The 19,324-nt window shown below is 44.6% G+C and overlaps 1 protein-coding gene across 1 annotated transcript in view; it reads right to left on the bottom strand.

Annotated features, from left to right (window-relative positions):
* Positions 1-18,822, bottom strand: part of ppfibp1a (PPFIA binding protein 1a) — a 57,796-nt gene extending 38,974 nt beyond the window's left edge. The window contains exons 1-5 of the mRNA XM_083658707.1: positions 18,688-18,822; positions 4,399-4,478; positions 2,434-2,639; positions 342-431; positions 95-208 (exon numbers count right to left, since the gene is read on the bottom strand). Coding sequence (XP_083514833.1) covers positions 95-208; positions 342-431; positions 2,434-2,639; positions 4,399-4,462 — 474 coding nt within the window. The 5' untranslated portion in view covers positions 4,463-4,478; positions 18,688-18,822. The remainder of the gene's footprint in view (positions 1-94; positions 209-341; positions 432-2,433; positions 2,640-4,398; positions 4,479-18,687) is intronic.
* Between the last annotated feature and the right edge of the window lie 502 nt (positions 18,823-19,324).

Raw genomic sequence — 19,324 nt, 5'->3', positions numbered from 1 at the left:
GGATCGCATTTTTCAGATGGGATGGAAAAATAGAATGGAGATTCCCATTCATGTAGATAGTGCGTTTTAACAGTATACATTTTAGGGGCCTCACCTGTTGGAGCAGCTCCTCAGTAGCATTTAGTTTCTCCCGATGTTCCTCAAGGCACGTGTCTAGGTCCCGTATCTTTTCTCCTTGCACCTCCACCTGGTCTGTTAAAACACTTACCTGGAGGATAATAACATCATTATTAAATCCTACCACAAACTCACTCACTATGCACAATGCTACAAATGCAGCGTTATGTTTCTTATTTAGGTGCAACTGTTTCAACTTGTGCCTGGGGTTTCTGCTCACACACCTGAAGAACAAGACATTCCTTGTCACTCTCCAGTCGCAAAAGGCGTTCTTGGTACACTGCATCTGCACCCACTGAACCATGGCCATTGGTCTGAAATCATAAGCAAAAACAAATAGTGCACTCCTCTTATAGTGATCACCTTGGGACGGGTCAAATTGATCAAAATTCTTTCCCCTTTTGTTTTATTTCTCATGCAGATTACTAGTCTCGGCTCCCAGACGTTTGGTGAGCGGCGCCAACAGCGCCACCTACACCGGATAGAGACTGAGAACTGAGTCTAGCAGATTACCATCTAATTGACATTTGTATATGTATTACATGAATACAGTACATATAAAGTAATGGAATGTTATTGACTTTAAAAATTCATACAAGTTAGGCATCCAGCTGTTTCAAACACAGCGGTCTTGCGTATACAGAGATGTCACCATCTCTCCACAGACAGAGATGCCGTGATCCCTCCATATACAGATAGACATGCACCGGGTCCGGGTATCGCTGCTGTATCTCGTTGGCTCATTTTTGGCAGTTTGTAAGTAAAGAAAATTATCAAATTAGTGTAGTTTAAAAAAATCTTCCCATTGTTCTCAGGTGGGACAAGGCCCAAAATGGTCACTGTACGCAGAGTATTGGTCACTATAAGCGAATTATTTAAACAGCATGTGTATAGGAATGATTTGAGACCAAGCTTTTTGATCAATATAAACAGTTGATCACTATAACCGTGATCACTATAAGTGGATTCCACTGTAGTTGCCTTTCTTGCCTCTTTCACCTGTCATTTCTTTTGAGATAGGAGCTGATAAAAGGACTGTCATATCGAGTTGCTGGTCAGTGAGGTAGATTTCCTAATGTTCCTAATGTGGTGCATACTACTTGTGCATAAACCTCAACAACAATTCACTCAGTAGATATGATTTAGGTTATAAGACAAACATGTGAGGGTCACTAGTATTCTCACGTGCAAGTGATTTGGAAATTGAATCAAAAGCTCCTGCATCAGATTTCACACATGGAAAGACAGCACTGTGGGGGAAGAAACAACATGAGCCTCAGTCTGAGTCAACGTTAGCCTGGAAGATGGAAACTATTTCCAGCAGGACTCCTATCGAGAAACTCCGTCATTTACAAAGCACGTCATAACAGCACTCTTACAATAAACAGCGTTGAGCTATAAGTTTATACAGCAGGATCAAGAGACGCAAAGCAGATCACAACTTAATTTCTACACACCAGAGCAAGTGAGTGTTAAAAGATAAGGCTGTTTTTTTTTTATGCATCGCTTACAGTGTTGGGCAAGTTACTTTCAAAATGTAATATACTACATATTACTAGTTACCTTCATTTGAAAGTAATAAGTTACTTTACAATATTACTGTCTGTGTAGAGTAACTCTAGTACTTATTACACTACTTTTGCATTACTTTCACCAAAACAACAGCAGCAGCAGAATGACATCGCTGCCCCGGAACCATCCCGAAAAATAATGTCAACCGTCTTGAAGTCAGTGTAAACAACCCAGAATTCTAAATGTTATTCTTTTCCTTTGTTATTGTCATCTGTAGTGGTTATTTGCATAAAAACAGACAGTTTGATTAGGAAATGATTGTATCTTTATTTAAATATGTGCTTTGATTTTTTTTTAAGTAACTCAATTTGTAACTTGAGTTACTTGACAAAGTAACTGGTATAATATTACTGAAATCCTATAAGTAATAAGTTATATTACTGAGTTACTGCTAAAAGTAATATATTACATGTAATATGTTACTTTTGTAATGAGTTACCCCCAACACTGATCGCTTACCATCAACAAATCCTATGAAAATAATATAACAACAACAACAACAATAATAACAAGATCAACAATGCGTTTATTCTACTCCCATTATTTACGACTTCCCACGTACCGTTTTTAGCCGTAATTGACTCCAAATGTAAAATCTAAAAATCTTCAAATAGAGCTCACAAAGACAGTTTCAATTTTAAAAATTGCTGTTACCATGAAAAGTCAGGCTGTTCTATTTATTACCAAATCAAATCAGAATTTATATGCGTGACGACTAAACAGCCCTTTCTAGATGGACCCTACCATTTGTCCCTGAAGCCATTCTGCTAGGCCCTCTGCAGTGGAGTCAGGGATTTGGCATCGCAGGTTGTCCCTCTCCTCAGTGTCCATCAGCTCTAGTGCCGCCCGCAGGTCCTCTAGTAGGTGCAGTGCCCGCAGGCCACCCAGGAAGGGTGAAGTGGGTGACTGGCAGTCAAACAGCCCATTGGAGTAGTCCATGGCCTTGGAGCCTGGGGGCAGGAGAGGAAGAAAGCCACAGGAGAGTTGGATGGTGGAGGGAGATCGCTATAAGGATACACATTTCATTTCACCGACATAAGCAAAACGAATGGATTACAATTAATTGTTTTTATGTACTGGTACTTTCAGGATTATTCAATCAGTTTGAGTTTGTTGGAGAAGAAAAACAGAATGTTCGTACAAAAACATGTTGACATGTCTGTAAATTGTAACTTTTGATTGGTTTATGCAGTTTAACCTTTCTTTTTGATTTTTTTATTAAAGACATTTTTTTAACTTCAAGTTCTTTCATCTTTATTGCATTGCATGGCAGAAATCATACAGTATGTAAGAACATTCCGATTTGTTTTTGAGTAGTTCAGGAATTTTATTTTAACTTAATTTTACTTCTACATTATGTAAAATGTCATCAAAATAACAGCACTACTGCTAGGGCTGGGTATCGGTAATCAATACCTTTAGTGCTTTAATACCTTAAATACTTTAAAGTTTAAGGTATCGACCGAGATATCCCAGTACCAAGTACGGTAGTATTTTCGGTAGTAACTTCTCCACTCAAACAATCGATATTCTTTTTTTTTCACAGATCCGAGAAAAAAAAGTATTTGTATGGTTTTATTCCCAGCCAATCACGCAAGCATTCTTCGATTTAAAGTGATGTGTGATTGGCCCTCTACCACAGCAGCTATAACCCATACAGCCTGTGGTGGTGGTGACAGTTCAGCGAGCCAGAAGGCTGGCTCCTAAACGCCTGTGGCTTCTGATCAAAAATAAATGCATAAAATGTGGAAGGATTATCTCAGGAAAAAAAGGTACTGAAAGGTACTGTCCCCGTGGCTCACCTGGTACAATGCGTACCACAATGGTCCTTCTTGCGACCGACCTGGGTTCGAATCCGACCCGTGGTCCTTTGCTGCATGTCATCCCCTCTCTCTCTCCCCACCCCTCCTGTCTGCCTACTGTCCTAACAATTAAAGAAGAATATATATATATATATATATATATGCGAATAACAATTCCCAACTGTAACTCTTGAAACCGTACTTGCCCAGCATTGGAAGCAAACGCATGAGCATGTTTACTGAAGCAAGTCAAGGGCATGATGTTCCCACCATTTGTTGTAATCTGCTATGCACCATCTGTCAGCTATCTTAAATGTCAGCCTTCAGGAGGGAGCAAAATAAATCAATAAATCAATAACCAAACGATCACAGCTTCCCAACAGTAGCAATGAAGGCTGTGGTTTCTGCGGTAACAGGGGGGACTGGGCGATGTCATGTGATCAGCCATCTCTCTCCCATTGGAAAGGTCAGTGCTATAATTAATTACACACATCAGCGGAAAAGTGTTGTGCTCATCTGCGGCAGTATACAAAGAGTATACAAAAGCTCAGAAGTCACAGAAGCTTGAATAATCATTAGTTTCCGACATGGCGGGGACAATGGAAAATGTGTTTCATTTCTCATGGCGGAGGAATGCAGCAGAAGCAGAAAAGGCCAGCGATCTCTCAGCACAATCCCAGTATTATTCCATTCTCCTACGTCTGTTCAGGAGGACTACATTCAACTGCAGGTAGAGGTGGAATGTGTGGGACACACTGTGTTTACCATGCACTGGACCTACGACTGCCTCCTTCCAATTCAATGGTTTCCAGATGTGACTCGACCCATGCCATATGTAGGCCATGCCCACTTAAAAAACCTGCTATGGCCCAGTCTTAAATGTCCAAGTGTGCGGCGCTGCGGTTACCTGCTATGATCCCATCCATTTGCTCCAAGGCCGCTGCCAACATCTCGCTGGCGTCCGACATCATCCTCTCCTCAATGAATCTGATGGGAGGAAAAGTAGAAGAGTGTTAAGAGAAGGAGAGGAGACGGGGGGAAGAGGAGAGATCCAGAAGGCCTTTACCAATCCTAGGCAGCTATGAAATGAGCAAGCCTTCTGAAAATCTAATCATCGTAGAGAGAGACCACCCAACACCCCGATGATGACAGCATCCCTCCACGAGCTCAAGGCACTTTAGTCAGGTCATTTTCCACACAGATTCTTCTAACTATTCTCAAAGTCAAATAGTGGCATTGTAGTGAAACTGGATGGGAGGAGAATCAGAGAGAGATCATTTGGCCTCAATCTGCTTAATTGGGGGAGGCTTTCATAAAGCCGTCAAACAGGAAGTTCTAATCCAATCATCTGGTTTCTGAGGCATTGTGGCTTCAGTCCGTTTAAAAACAACAAAACAAAACTGCTATTTGTGGAAAGGATAAAATGGTTATATAGATAGCTATAGTTTGGAATTCAGAGTAACTGTCTAGACCTCTCCAGTCCAGTGATCTTTCATTTTTGTCATGGCAGACACCCATGACCCTAGGTGCACATCTAAGTTAGTTTATATACGGCTCTGCTGTGCAAGTTTTCCCCCATTTCCAATAGGACATAATTGCGTTATCGCTAATTGCGTTATTGTGAAAACTTTAATTTGTCCTTTTAAAAATGTCGACTGAATCAAATTAGGCTCGGAGTCAATGTGTGTCACACAGACATTGGCTCTCTGAGAGACAAAACAACAAAGTGCATTCTGGGACCAGTGCCCCGACCTATTACCCGGGCCGTGTTTCCGGGGGCGAGGCAGTCACGGGTGCTGCGGGTGGGCTGCTGTCTGGAATAATGACACTATTCTCCCAGGGGTCCCGAGCCCCGTCGTCCTGGCATGCACGGCATCTCAAACTTCCACAACAAAGCTGGACAGTATCACTCTCTGCTGAATTCAAAGCGTTATCACATGTTTCTCCTTTACAGAAAATTTACAACACAACTGTATCACCTCAAATGAGAGCCGTCTTGGTGGGGAAGTGGATAGAGTTACTGCTTTTAAACACCCTGCACACTTCGCTTGGTCTTCAGAAAAAGCCTGAAACAAACTAAAAACACACTAACAGAGGCTGTACTTGTTCATGGTAGGGGGGCAGGGACCTGGGTGAAATACTGCTGGGCTTGCTTCATTTCCTCCCTCGGTAGGGTCACAGTGTGTCACACCCAGTAGGGTGAAAAATGGGCATTAAGAACATAATTAAGCTTGGAGCTTAGACAGGGGGGCTCCACTGCTAACACAAGGGCCTTTAAGTGCCCTGTTACCCTGTTTCAATTACACACGACTCACAGGTCAACAGTTTCTTCCACAATGAAGCCATGCTCACAAAACTGCTATGTATTTTACACTAGTACCTACCATAAACATATCATTGTGATTGCTATGAATTGCATCCCGGTTACGTATGCACACATGAAACAATCCCTGCATTACTGAGCTGGCTGCTGTCCTGTACTGAATGGAGCTCATGTCCTTTAAAAGTTGCACAAAACAGACCCATTGTTCATGAACAGGCCCGTAAATACTGCCCATTAAAATACTGCGTATTTGAACATAAGACAACTTTGCTTGCCAGTTAAATGTTAAGAGATCCCACGGGGACTGAGGGAGGAGGAGTGCCACAGGGATACGTCTTGGTACTAATACGTTTTCTTCCTATCCACAGGTATTTCCGTGGTATGATGGAAAAGCAGCCCTCACTCTCACTCAGACCAGCTGCCTGTTTCACCCTGTGGGAGAAACGTCAAGCTAGTCCATTTTCCAAAAGGAGCAGATACATTTTTTGAGAGAGAGAGAGAGAGAGAGAGAGAGAGAGAGAGAGAGAGTCAGAGAGAGAGAGAGAGAGAGAGAGAGAGAGAGAATCAAAATATTTTCTCCCCATGTGATAGGCTAGCTGAAACCAACGCTCTACTGAACAATTAGTTCAAGTCAAGACTATCCTGTCATTTACATACAGTCTTCTGGTCACAGTGTAAACCCAGATGTAGATTAGTAGTGGTGATAGACTAGAGTAGCACGAGGATTTTTTTTTTTTTTTGATCAAGTTTTCCTGAATTTTGTCAGATTTTTCTTCCTAGTTGTACTTGGCCAATTCCCCTTGCTGTCCCGGTCATTGCTCCACCCCTCTGCCAATCTGGAGAGAGTTGTAGACTGGCACATGCTTCCTCCGATACATGTGCAGTCGCCAGGCGCTTCTTTTCACCTGACAGCGAGGTGAAAAGAACGGCAGGACATAGTGCGTTGGAGGATCATGCTATTCCCCCCAGGTCCCCGCCTCCACCCCGAACAGGGCGGCGCCCAGACCGATCAGAGGAGGCGCTAGTGCAGTGACCAGGACTCATACCCCCCCGGCTTACCACCCGCAGACACGGCCAATTGTGTCTGTAGGAACGTCTGACCATGTCTGACCATGGTCTCCGCTGTGGTAGGCGAGTGCTCACCACCCAGACGTCCAAGTATGAGGAGGTTTTAAAATCAAACAGATCACAATATTACAACAAATTAATCTGTATCCAATTTGTCCTCTTCTGTTCTGCCCTCTGGTATCTCTCTCTGACAAGTCAAACATCAATTGACTGTGTACAATGAGTTTCAAGCACTCCCATTGTGGTTCAAACATGTGGTTCAGAGTTTCTGGTTCAATTTACTTGTGCAAAAATCTAATTAGCACAATATTGTATATCTAATATACACAAATATTGTTCTCTTTGAAACAAACACAGATGAAATCTTGTGCAGGTGCAGGACATGAGGCATACAATGATATTGAAAATTTGTGCCATGAAGTCCCGTTCATTCTTCAGTGTCACATCTCCAGATGCTTTAAAAGGCCGGGCTGAGCAGAGAAATGTTCTGTTTCTTTAAAAGGCCGGGTTGAGCAGAGAAATGTTCTGCTTCTTTTGCACCAGTGACTCGCAGCCGCAGGTCATCCGTCAGGAATTGTCTGAGCACAACCTCCCGACTCCGACAGGAGCCCGCTGATTAGGGCCCACCTCTCCAGCCATGTGAAGTAGTGTCTGTAATGACGACTGATATAGTGCCACAGTGTGGGAGTGAGCGCTGCACACATTCCTCAGCAGGTTACTTCTCCCCAAAAACAAACAGTGCCTGGTACTGACATCCCAACACTGACCCCCTCTGACCCGCTGCCCTCCCACCCCCACACCATCCTAATCCCAGTTTAAACATATATACTACGACTATTCCTTGCCAGTCACTTAAGGTACATTGATATACAGTAGGGGCATCCGGTTAGTGTAGCTTTCGAATGACATCCTCTGTGAACAACCCAAAGTACAAATATCTGGGGCTCCTTGGGGAACTCATAACCCAAGATTTCCTTCATAATCTCGCTTATAATGTCCCAAAATGATTGTATTTTTATGCACAACCAGAAGATGTGAGAATGATTGGCGTTCATCGACCCACACTGTCTCCAGCAAGGCTGCTGTTCACCTGTTTGTTTTTGATTTGTGGTGTGATGGCCATTATGTTGGGGACTACGGATGGAAACTAGCCTCGTGCTAAAAGTCTGTAGATGGCGCTATAGCTTGGAGTTCTGAGTTCCCATGTTCCCATGCCCCACCCTATACTATAAAACTGAATGCAGCTCTCCACTAGGGAGGAGAATCTGCAAGCAACTCTGTTGGTAAGATGTGTGCCTCAGATTGTTCTTTGGAATAAATACAATTTAAACTTTATAACTATAATTATTAATAAGACAAACAGTATGATAGCTTAGTCTCGCGACAGTATCCACGTGTTACCTCCGGCTTGGTCGGGCTTCCATACAGGCACGATTGGCTGTGCCGGAGGCCAGATTGGGGGTATGTGTCCTAGTCTCTGCACTAGCGCCTCCTCTGGCCGCTGTCAGGTGAAAAGAAGTGGCTGGCAACTGCGCATGTGTCGGAGGAAGCATGGTGCTAGTCTCGGCTCTCCCCAGATCGGCAGAGGGTGGAGCATTGATCGGGGCAGCCAATAGGGCAGCATGGGGATAAATTGGCCAAGTATAATTGGGGAGAAAATGGGGAAAATCTGAAAAATAATAATAATAAAAAAGACAGTCTATGGGTACATAATAATACATTATATCCTAATTGTGCGCAACGGCTAGAGCCTTTCAACTCAACTTAAACGTGCATTCTGGAACATGCAGGCAGCACACTTTTCATGTATGCACACATGAAAATGACTTCCATATTTCTCTCCATCGGCCCAAGATTTCACTGGTCTCCATTTGTTGGGTTCAGATTACCAAGGTTTTGTAGGCTCTGTATCTTACCCAGCCAAGTAGCACATAAGGTTTTGTAGGCTCTGTATCTTACCCAGCCAAGTAGCACATAAGGTTTTGTAGGCTCTGTATCTTACCCAGCCAAGTAGCACATAAGGTTTTGTAGGCTCTGTATCTTACCCAGCCAAGTAGCACATAAGGTTTTGTAGGCTCTGTATCTTACCCAGCCAAGTAGCACATAAGGTTTTGTAGGCTCTGTATCTTACCCAGCCAAGTAGCACATAAGGTTTTGTAGGCTCTGTATCTTACCCAGCCAAGTAGCACATAAGGTTTTGTAGGCTCTGTATCTTACCCAGCCAAGTAGCACATAAGGTTTTGTAGGCTCTGTATCTTACCCAGCCAAGTAGCACATAAGGTTTTGTAGGCTCTGTATCTTACCCAGCCAAGTAGCACATAAGGTTTTGTAGGCTCTGTATCTTACCCAGCCAAGTAGCACATAAGGTTTTGTAGGCTCTGTATCTTACCCAGCCAAGTAGCACATAAGGTTTTGTAGGCTCTGTATCTTACCCAGCCAAGTAGCACATAAGGTTTTGTAGGCTCTGTATCTTACCCAGCCAAGTAGCACATAAGGTTTTGTAGGCTCTGTATCTTACCCAGCCAAGTAGCACATAAGGTTTTGTAGGCTCTGTATCTTACCGAGCCAAGTAGCACATACGTTTTTGTAGGCACTGTATCTTACCGAGCCAAGTAGCACATGGGGAAATATGCGCTACATTATTGTAAAACAAAACTGTGAACACAATTGTTTGATACTGTGCCAGAGTCGACTTTGCACTGATTACTTTGGGTGTGCTGCCTCAAAAAGCATAATTCAAAAACAGCATACAAATGGAGAAGGGAAGAGCCAGCACACCAGGCAGTTTGCAAACATCAAGCCTCCAACAAAAGGCAGCTGAGTTGATAAGAACTTTTGTCAAGAGAAACAAGCTGCACAGGGCTTCTTCAATGTGTTTATACACCTGGTTTATATGCATGGCTCTTCTGCTCCTGACCTGGCACAATCTATATTATTTTAGGTACATTTCATAGAAAGACAAACAACTCTCTGGCCATCAAACTTGGCTTTTCTAACTATGAGGTGGTTTGACATCAACCAGATGGGATATGGAGGGGGAGGGACAACACATTTGAAAAGAAAATAGGCTTGGATTCTCTCTCTCTCTCTCTCTCTCTCTCTCTCTCTCTCTCTCTCTCTCTCTCTCTCTCTCTCTCTCTCTCTCTCTCTCTCTCTCTCTCTCTCTCTCTCTCTCTCTCTCTCTCTCTCTCTCTCTCTCTCTAATAACCTAGTTCCAGCTGTGGTACAGATGTGCCTTCCAGAACACACTTGACTCGCATTGACAGTATTCTTTACTTGACAGTATTCTATATTAATCAATTAGTTGTCCACTATTAAATTAATCGCCAACTATTTGAATAATCGATTAATCGGTTCGAGTAATTTAAGAAAAAAGTACAAAACTCTCTGATTCCAGCTTCTTAAACGTGAATATTTTCTGGTTTCTTCTTCAGTCAGTGCCGTGAGGTCAGGCTGTTTGACTGAGACGTCAGTGCTGTGAGGTGAGGTCAGGCTGTTTGACTGAGACGTCAGTGCTGTGAGGTCAGGCTGTTTGACTGAGACGTCAGTGCTGTGAGGTGAGGTCAGGCTGTTTGACTGAGACGTCAGTGCCGTGAGGTCAGGCTGTTTGACTGAGACGTCAGTGCTGTGAGGTCAGGCTGTTTGACTGAGACGTCAGTGCTGTGAGGTGAGGTCAGGCTGTTTGACTGAGACGTCAGTGCTGTGAGGTCAGGCTGTTTGACTGAGACGTCAGTGCTGTGAGGTCAGGCTGTTTGACTGAGACATCAGTGCCGTGAGGTCAGGCTGTTTGACTGAGACGTCAGTGCTGTGAGGTCAGGCTGTTTGACTGAGACGTCAGTGCCGTGAGGTCAGGCTGTTTGACTGAGACGTCAGTGCTGTGAGGTGAGGTCAGGCTGTTTGACTGAGACGTCAGTGCCGTGAGGTCAGGCTGTTTGACTGAGACGTCAGTGCCGTGAGGTCAGGCTGTTTGACTGAGACATCAGTGCTGTGAGGTGAGGTCAGGCTGTTTGACTGAGACATCAGTGCTGTGAGGTCAGGCTGTTTGACTGAGACGTCAGTGCTGTGAGGTCAGGCTGTTTGACTGAGACGTCAGTGCTGTGAGGTGAGGTCAGGCTGTTTGACTGAGACGTCAGTGCCGTGAGGTCAGGCTGTTTGACTGAGACGTCAGTGCTGTGAGGTCAGGCTGTTTGACTGAGACGTCAGTGCTGTGAGGTCAGGCTGTTTGACTGAGACGTCAGTGCTGTGAGGTCAGGCTGTTTGACTGAGACGTCAGTGCCGTGAGGTCAGGCTGTTTGACTGAGACGTCAGTGCCTTGAGGTCAGGCTGTTTGACTGAGACGTCTTAGAGGTTTACTTCTCACCAGTGGCGCTGGAAGTACTTTTAGGTAGGGGGTGCTGCAAGGCCGTAGCCACCGATTCAACATTGGAGGGCGGGCGCCAGAAAATTTGGCAAAGGTCGCCGCCAATTTTTTTTTGCCCACTTTGTCGCCAGATTAGAGGAATATTAACATTAAGATTAGACTGTTGTGTCATTATTCAGTCACCTTTTCTCACTCACTTCCATGTCACCACTTGCTCCCACTGCTGTGTTGTGTTGGAATCCTCATTCTCTCTCCCACCCTTTTTGGACTTTTAGCCATATTTAGAGGAATATTTAATTTTATATTAACATTAGGATTATACTGTTGTGATGTCATTATTCAGTGTCTTCTCCTCTTCTCTGCAGCATTACTCAATTTACCCTCAGGAATCAGGGACAGTGATAGCCTACCTGCTATTCCTCCCATATATCCAGGGCCGGATTAATAGCACCATGGGCCCCCGGGGCTATTCATTTTCTAAGCTATTCATTTAGCCTTTTAGTCATAAAGATTATATCTTCCAGACTGAAATGTTATAACAGAAGTGGAGTATTGGCCAGAATTACATGAACATTTGGACACTTATTCAGTGGGTATTTTGCATGTTGCGTTCAGGTGCACTGTGCACAAGAGATGTTTTACATCTCTTGCCACCAGGGGCTGCTGCAGCACCCACCGCACCCAGCTTCCCACGCCCTTGCTTCTCACTGCAGTCACCACACGGAGACACCATGCGCACAAACAACTCTTTGTCTTCTAGAGACTCACATGGTAGCAAAGTGATACTGATCCCGAGGTACTGCAGTTTTTCCACGTGGCCCACATAAATCACAGTGAAAAGAAATCACTGCAGAGAGGGGAAAAGGATCTTATGGTGGAAAGAAGCTGGAGGAACTGAGTAAGCTTGCAGCGAGCCAGCAGATGAAGCAAGATGACCTGCCTCTTATTGCGTTTGCTATCACGCTCTTGAGAACCACTGCATTCTGAGGTCTGACTTCGATCTTATATTCAAGGTGTATTATACGTCAGACTTGCTGCTGTAAAATTGGGCTGCAGCATATACAGTAGACAGAATGAGTTATATATTTTTGAAGTTTCATTCAGCTTTGCTTGAAAGCTATTGGTGCCTAAAGTGAATGAACTGTATAGACTGAAAGGGGTAACATACAGTAAGACTAACGCAGACACATCCCCACACTCAGGATGACCTTCGCTTGTTCGGTCAGGAAGCATTTCCTGGACGATTCTGCAGAAATCCTTCCTTTCAGTCACAAGCTGCCCCTTTTCCCAGCAATACCAGCAGCGTACTAACGGCATTAAAAGCTGAGAGTTCAAAGACTGCTCGTTCCATAGAAAGTACATTGGACTATTCCCAATTTAGATTGGAATTTATTGCTAATCTAAAAAAGAAGAGAGCCTACAATAGAGCTCAACAGTCATGTGACATTTCTTGCCCCAGAAGTGAATTCCCCATTCATTTTCTCCATAGACATTTTGAAAAATCTTTATATCATGAGTTTTAAGGCTTGAACCAAGCCAACCAGTCTTCCAGAGAATCGTGACTGACCATAAAACATTTCACTTTCAGCAAAAACAAAAAAAATCAAATTTTTATCTTTTTTTCCTCCATTTATTTTTTGTTTTTGCTGAAAGTGAAATGTTTTATGGTCACTCACGATTCTCTGGAAGACTGGTTGACTTTGTTCAAGCCTTAAAACTCATGATATAAAGATTTTTCAAAATGTCTATGGAGAAAATGAATGTGGAATTCACTTCTGGGGCAAGAAACATCACATGACTGTTGAGCTCTATTTGTCTCCCAGTGAATTATGTTTCAAATCAAGTTAAATATGCATCTCATTAGAGAAGCATGTCAGCATCCCGATATATCATGTGTGACTTGACGTGACACCACCCACCTTTCAAAATACACACCACCACTGTAGTATCACGCAAGGAACGCAAGGAATGCAAATGCCTAGGAAAGGACCCAGTCAGTCAACTCTCTGAACACATGGCTTCAAGGAAAGAAATATAAGAAGAAATATAATAAGCTAGAATGCAAGAGATCTTTGGGGTCTGTCCAGTATAACTCCATGGAATACGTTGATTTACTGCTGGCCAAGTTTTCCGCTAATGCAAACCAGGCCCTATTAGTGGACTTTGCCACCTCTGTTGGCTCCTCTTTACCTCCGCAACAAACGAGTGCGTTGCCCGAGGAAAGAGAAACTTCAGCATTTTCAAAATACAGCTATTGATTTGTGCATCTTTAACAAGCAATGCAGTGTTGTAGTGCTGTGATGTTTTACACTAGTTCCCCCACTGTAACAATCAGGTGTGCAACAACAGCATGGCCTTTCTCAGCTGCTGACAAGGTTCAAGGTTCAAGGTTCAAGGTTACTTTATTTTGTCTCCCAAGGGAGAAATTTGTCTTGGACACGGACCAGCAGCAAACATACACAGTACAGTGCACTACAAACATTAACAATGTGGCACACAGTGACACGTAAATCCCGTCACTCACCGACGTAATAAATAAGACACCTTAACTCCACCTCAGAGCCTTCTACCCCTCTGTCTGCCTTCCGCAAGGAGTCCATTGAGGAGTGTAATTGACAGAGGGACAAAAGAATACTTGTACCTATTATATTTCCACTTATGGACCCCATACCTCCTGCCTGACGGCAGTAACCTATACTCTGGATGAAGTACATGAGAGGGGTCAGACACAATTTTCTTAGCCTGCCCAATGGTAGACTGCTCAAAAATGACCTGGGGAGTAATGGGAGGTGTAGACATCCCCATAATCTTCCCTGCCATTTTGACCAATCTAAGAATCTCAGTTTTATACTTTACCGTCAGGTTTCCAAACCAGCTTGTGATACCATACCTTAACATGGACTCTATGCTGGCTCTATAAAAGATTAGCATTATATTTCTGCATACACCAAAGAGTCTAAGCCTACGTAAAAAATGAAGGCGCTGGTGTATTCTTGCACATAGATTTGTCACATGAGGGTGCCAGCTCATTTCACCATCAATCTGGACTCCTAGATATTTGTAGGAGGTAACCTGTTTTATGTCATGACCATGTATACCAATCAGGGTGTGGTCACCTATAGACCGGGGATCGACCACAATCTCCTCTGTTTTCCTTACGTTAATTTGTAGGTGATGTTCATCACACCATCCTACAAACCTGTCTACTCCTGTTGTATGGCTACTGATGTTTCCTTCACCTGTGAGTAGACTAAGTATAACAGTGTCATCAGAGAACTTGACCACATACTGATTGGGTTGTGAGCTGACACAATCATTTGTGTATAAAGTGAACAACAGGGACGAACTAACTGTCCCCTGGGGGGCCCCTGTACTGCTCACTGTCTCATCAGAGAGTGACGAGTTAAATCTCACCTGTTGTGGCCTGTTTGAAAGAAATGAAAAGTACCACTTAATTAGAAAAGGATTCACCTCCAGCCTAGCCAACTTTCCTAGGAGGACATCTGGATGGATTGTATTAAAAGCGGAGCTGAAATCAACAAACAGAAGCCTTGCATATGTTTTATCATCTTCAAGGTGTTTTAATAATCGGTGGGTCAGTGCAGAAATCGCGTCACTAGTTCCACGATTCCTTGCATAAGCAAATTGATAGGGATCTAGTGATTGCTCTGTTTCTTTCCGGAGCACAAGATACAAATATGGTTATTGTCAGAGGCAGGAGGGGGCGGGGGATCCTTTTGTTGTGCTTTCAGCTCTCTGCGCGGAAGCCAAGAAGACAGCCTCAGACGTACGGTGGATGGTTGCCAGCAGGTCAGACAATGCCTCAGGAGGGAGGTCTTTCCTGAACAGCGCTGCACTGTGCAGGTTTACCCAAACAAAAGCTGCAGAAGTGTGGGGGGGGGGGGTTGGGGGGGGTGAGTGACAGAAGCGGTTGGCTCGCACAAGAATCTTTGAACTTTGTTTGGGCCGCTACTAGCTTTTCCAAACTGACTCTGAATGGAGGTGTACCACTGTGATTCATATTTTGCATTATTAATTAATAGACATGAGTCAAAAAGTCAGCTCTGAAATGAAAGAGGTGTACATAGCTATAAAAGGTGGCCATTTAAAAATGTATCCAGTGCAGCAAAAAAGTAGCCTGGTAAACCAGCCCGTCACGTGAATTCACATTTCATTTGGTTCTCCGTGACGGTCTGGCCCTGATGCCATGGGGGGATTTTAGCAGGGGCGGGACCATGGGCGGGCGTAGTTGCCTTGACAGACAACTCCTTCAGCCAATCAGCGTCGGATCCAATCAAACCCAAATCCACTCGGGAGAATGGCAAAAACATATTTTCCGCCGAGAAACTCTGCGGTTGCGGTGATACTCCGGTTCAAATATACATACTACTGCATGCGCTGGGACGCGTCATCAGTGATGTTAACTGGGGTCGTGGGGTGTTTCGGGTCTGTCAACATCATACACCCTCGCCCAGTAGACCCAGCCGAGGCCGATTAAGACCTCGACCCGCGTCCCAGAAGCAGCCGCTCACGGATCAGCCTTCCTACTCTGTCTGCAACGTTGCCCGCGGAAGGGTTGATCACGCCCAATCCGCTGCAATAGAGTTTAGTGCTACACCGCAGTATTGAGAGACCTTCGGTACATGGAGGTCTAAGGCCCTGTGGGGTGATTCCAGGCCGGGCACCTCCTTCGTCTCACCAGAACCTCCCACAGAAAAAGGCAATCCTACCATGCCGTACCATGGGCAGGGAGGATGCCCCAAGGAGGCCTGTGCGCTGCACGTCATTCACCTGCGCCGAGCACCTCGCTCTAGCCTGAAGGACCACAGGCCGCGCCGATGTTTACGCAGATTTTCAGGATGCTGATCCGTAGCGTTTGTGGATTTCTCCCTCACGAGAGAGCCAGGCTGGGGTGCTAAAACCCATCCCGTACCGGATGCCGTCTCTCCGACCGTCAACTGTCTCTCCAGCTTGTCACCAAACTATACTTGGTTGTCACCTAGTCTATTCCCAAGTGTCACTGGCCAGGGGGAGCCAGGGGTTTAGGTTCAAATATACATACTACTGCATGCGCTGGGACGCGTCATCAGTGATGTTAACTGGGGTCGTGGGGTGTTTCGGGTCTGTCAACATCATACACCCTCGCACAGTAGACCCAGCCGAGGCCGATTAAGACCCCGACCCGCGTCCCAGAAGCAGCCGCTCACGGATCAGCCTTCCTACTCTGTCTGCAACGTTGCCCGCGGAAGGGTTGATCACGCTCAATCCGCTGCAATAGAGTTTAGTGCTACACCGCAGTATTGAGAGACCTTCGGTGCATGGAGGTCTAAGGCCCTGTGGGGTGATTCCAGGCCGGGCACCTCCTTCGTCTCACCGGAACCTCCCCCTGTACTTGTTTAATTGTTGTTATTGAGTCTATTTCTGCAATAACTGCACTTTATGGCTGTTTAAACTAGACAAACGCTGACATGACTCCTCGAGACGATCAGGCAAGGAGGCGGCAATTACTGTTTTGTTAGTGCAGTGCTAGTGGCGTTCCTGATTGGCCAACTTGCGCTGTCAATCACAGCGGGGTCGCTGATTGGCTCTTCCGCTCTTCCGCTTCTGCTAAACCCCCCCACTGGCGTCGGGGCCAGACCGCCATGGAGAACCAAATGAAATGTGAGTTCACGTGACGGGCTGGTTTACCAGGCTAGCAAAAAAGGGGGGGGAGGCCAATGGCAGCTGATGGCTGGGCGCATGAATTGTTAACATTAACAATTTCAATATTGAATGATAAAAAAAGGAGTGAATGAGAAAAATGACTGCAAATTGCCAATGTCGTGCATTTCTGGTACAGAGGGGGATCCTATCCTCCACAGTTTAGTAGTAGGGGAGAGTGGGGTAAGATGAGCCACTTTAGCCACTTTTAGCCTAACCTAAGCTATTCTAACCTACCAGCAACCCTCGACCAGTGATGGAGAGCACCGATGCCCCCCACCCCGGCCCGCGCCCCCACACACATAAGGCGTGGGAGGGTAGGCCAGGCCGGGACACACCGACCTATTAAAGTTTTTCGCTGGCATCGAGTTTACATACAAAGTCAATGCAAACGAGCGATTGAGCGTATATTCGCCCGGGAGAAAAATCGCTGGGCGTCCGAGCGACAGAGACAGAGCGATAGGGAGAAAATTCGCTCTTCGCCCGAGATGAAATATCCCAACTCGAGCGAAATTACGCTGGCATCAGTCACTCGCTGTTCAACGCTGATTGGCTGCCGTGTGAGAGTGAGTCAAGGATCACACTGGCTTGGAACAAACCGCTGGTTTATTATGTGGCAACAAACCGCATTGACAGCTGATTGACAGGCTGACAGCTGACATGAAGTGAAGTCTGTACTACCGGTATAGAGCTCGCATTAGGAGCCCGCTGATAGGCTTAGCTTGTAAACAACTACGGTGGCTTGTAGTGGACAAATATCATGACATTGCGTAACGTTATAGCCCCCAGATGTCCGTCAATTATTGTGCCTGTTGACGAGCGATTTAAACAGAGCGACAGAGCGATTCCAAAGGGTTGAATCGAGCAACAGAAAGACAAATAAATATCTCGGTGTGAACACAGCTTAAGTGATTCACATGGTTTTATACATTAGCAAATCATCAATATGGATCATGCTTCTTTTTAGACCTGGATAATTTTGCTCTGACATAACAGTGATTATACCTGACATGCAGAAAATTTACTTTGACAAGCAAAACATTTTAATTTTTTATGTAAATAAGTAGTTACCACTTATCCCATGTGCTTCTCTCCAACAGAGCCAAGTAGAAATGATACATGCCCCCTGAATTCATGGTCACATGACAACACATATGCACATTGCCTAGAATCTAGATTCTAGATACAGGGGGTGGGTCAATTTACCCAGTGACTCAACCTACCCCATTCTCCCCTATTTGGGTACATGTTCTGCTGTTATATAATCAAAGTTCTAGTCATGAAATTTGACCTTTACAATACACACAAAACGCAAAGCAGCTCAATCATGCTGTTTGCCAAATTTGTAGGCTATAGCTATAGTTTGTCCAATGACAGATTTTAAAGTGATTCTAGTAGACAAATATCACAGCAACGCTACACGTCCCAACAGAAAGAAAGCACTATGGAATAACGTTATGGGGGTGATACCTTAAATAAAACAAAAGGATATTGTATGTAGCCTAATAAGGTCAATACACTCAATGCCTAACGTTATGCCACACTGCAGCCTATAAGGTTTACTAATACGTGGCTATAACATTGAAAAATAACTAAGTTAAAATCTCTTGCCACACGTCCATGCAGGGATTATGAATAGCGGTTCGTTTTTTCTTTCTTCTTCTACTGGATTAACATAACGTTACAGCTCTCTCATGCATCATCTAAAAACGACAACAAGTTGATTGAAACTTCGGCACACTTACCGTTTTCCACGACAGACTTTGTGCCAGACGGGACCCTGCGCTCTCCAGCAGCCTGCCCTTAACCACACCAAACTTTCTGCACTTCAGCGGAGCTTCATCGCTGCATGGCGTTCAGCTTTCCATTGAATTTGTAAATCAATTGAATTCCCCATTTCCAAACAGAGGAAGACATGAACGTCAAGTTAAACAGATGCGACCAGAATGCTTCAGGAAGTTGGACGATTTGGCATTAAAGATAAAAGCATGACGCATGACTCAGTTGGGGGAGGGGGTGTTTTCATACATTCTCGGCTGGGAAAAGCCGCTCATAGGCCTACATATGATATAGCTCAATCAATGTAACCTTAGTTGACACGAAAATATTCGCCAGCGAAATACATTTTGTCACAAAATGTTTGGACAAATCTGTATATTGCTTTACTATTTCATGTCTCTCTCTCCCTCTCTCTCTCTCTCTCTCTCTCTCTCTCTCTCTCTCTCTCTCTCTCTCCTCTCCTCCACCCTCCCTCCACCCTCCCTCTCTCTCTCTCAATTCGATTCAAAGGGCATTATTGCCATGATAAGGTGCATCTTACATTGCCAAAGCATAGCCTATACTTATATTAGCAATTACAAAGAATCAAAAACAGAAAACAAG

The sequence above is a fragment of the Poromitra crassiceps genome (assembly GCF_964638095.1).
Source record: "Poromitra crassiceps genome assembly, chromosome: 2".
Lineage (NCBI taxonomy): Eukaryota > Metazoa > Chordata > Actinopteri > Beryciformes > Melamphaidae > Poromitra > Poromitra crassiceps.
The sequence above is the reverse complement of the archived record's forward strand: the minus strand, read 5'-3'. Positions and strand labels throughout refer to the sequence as shown.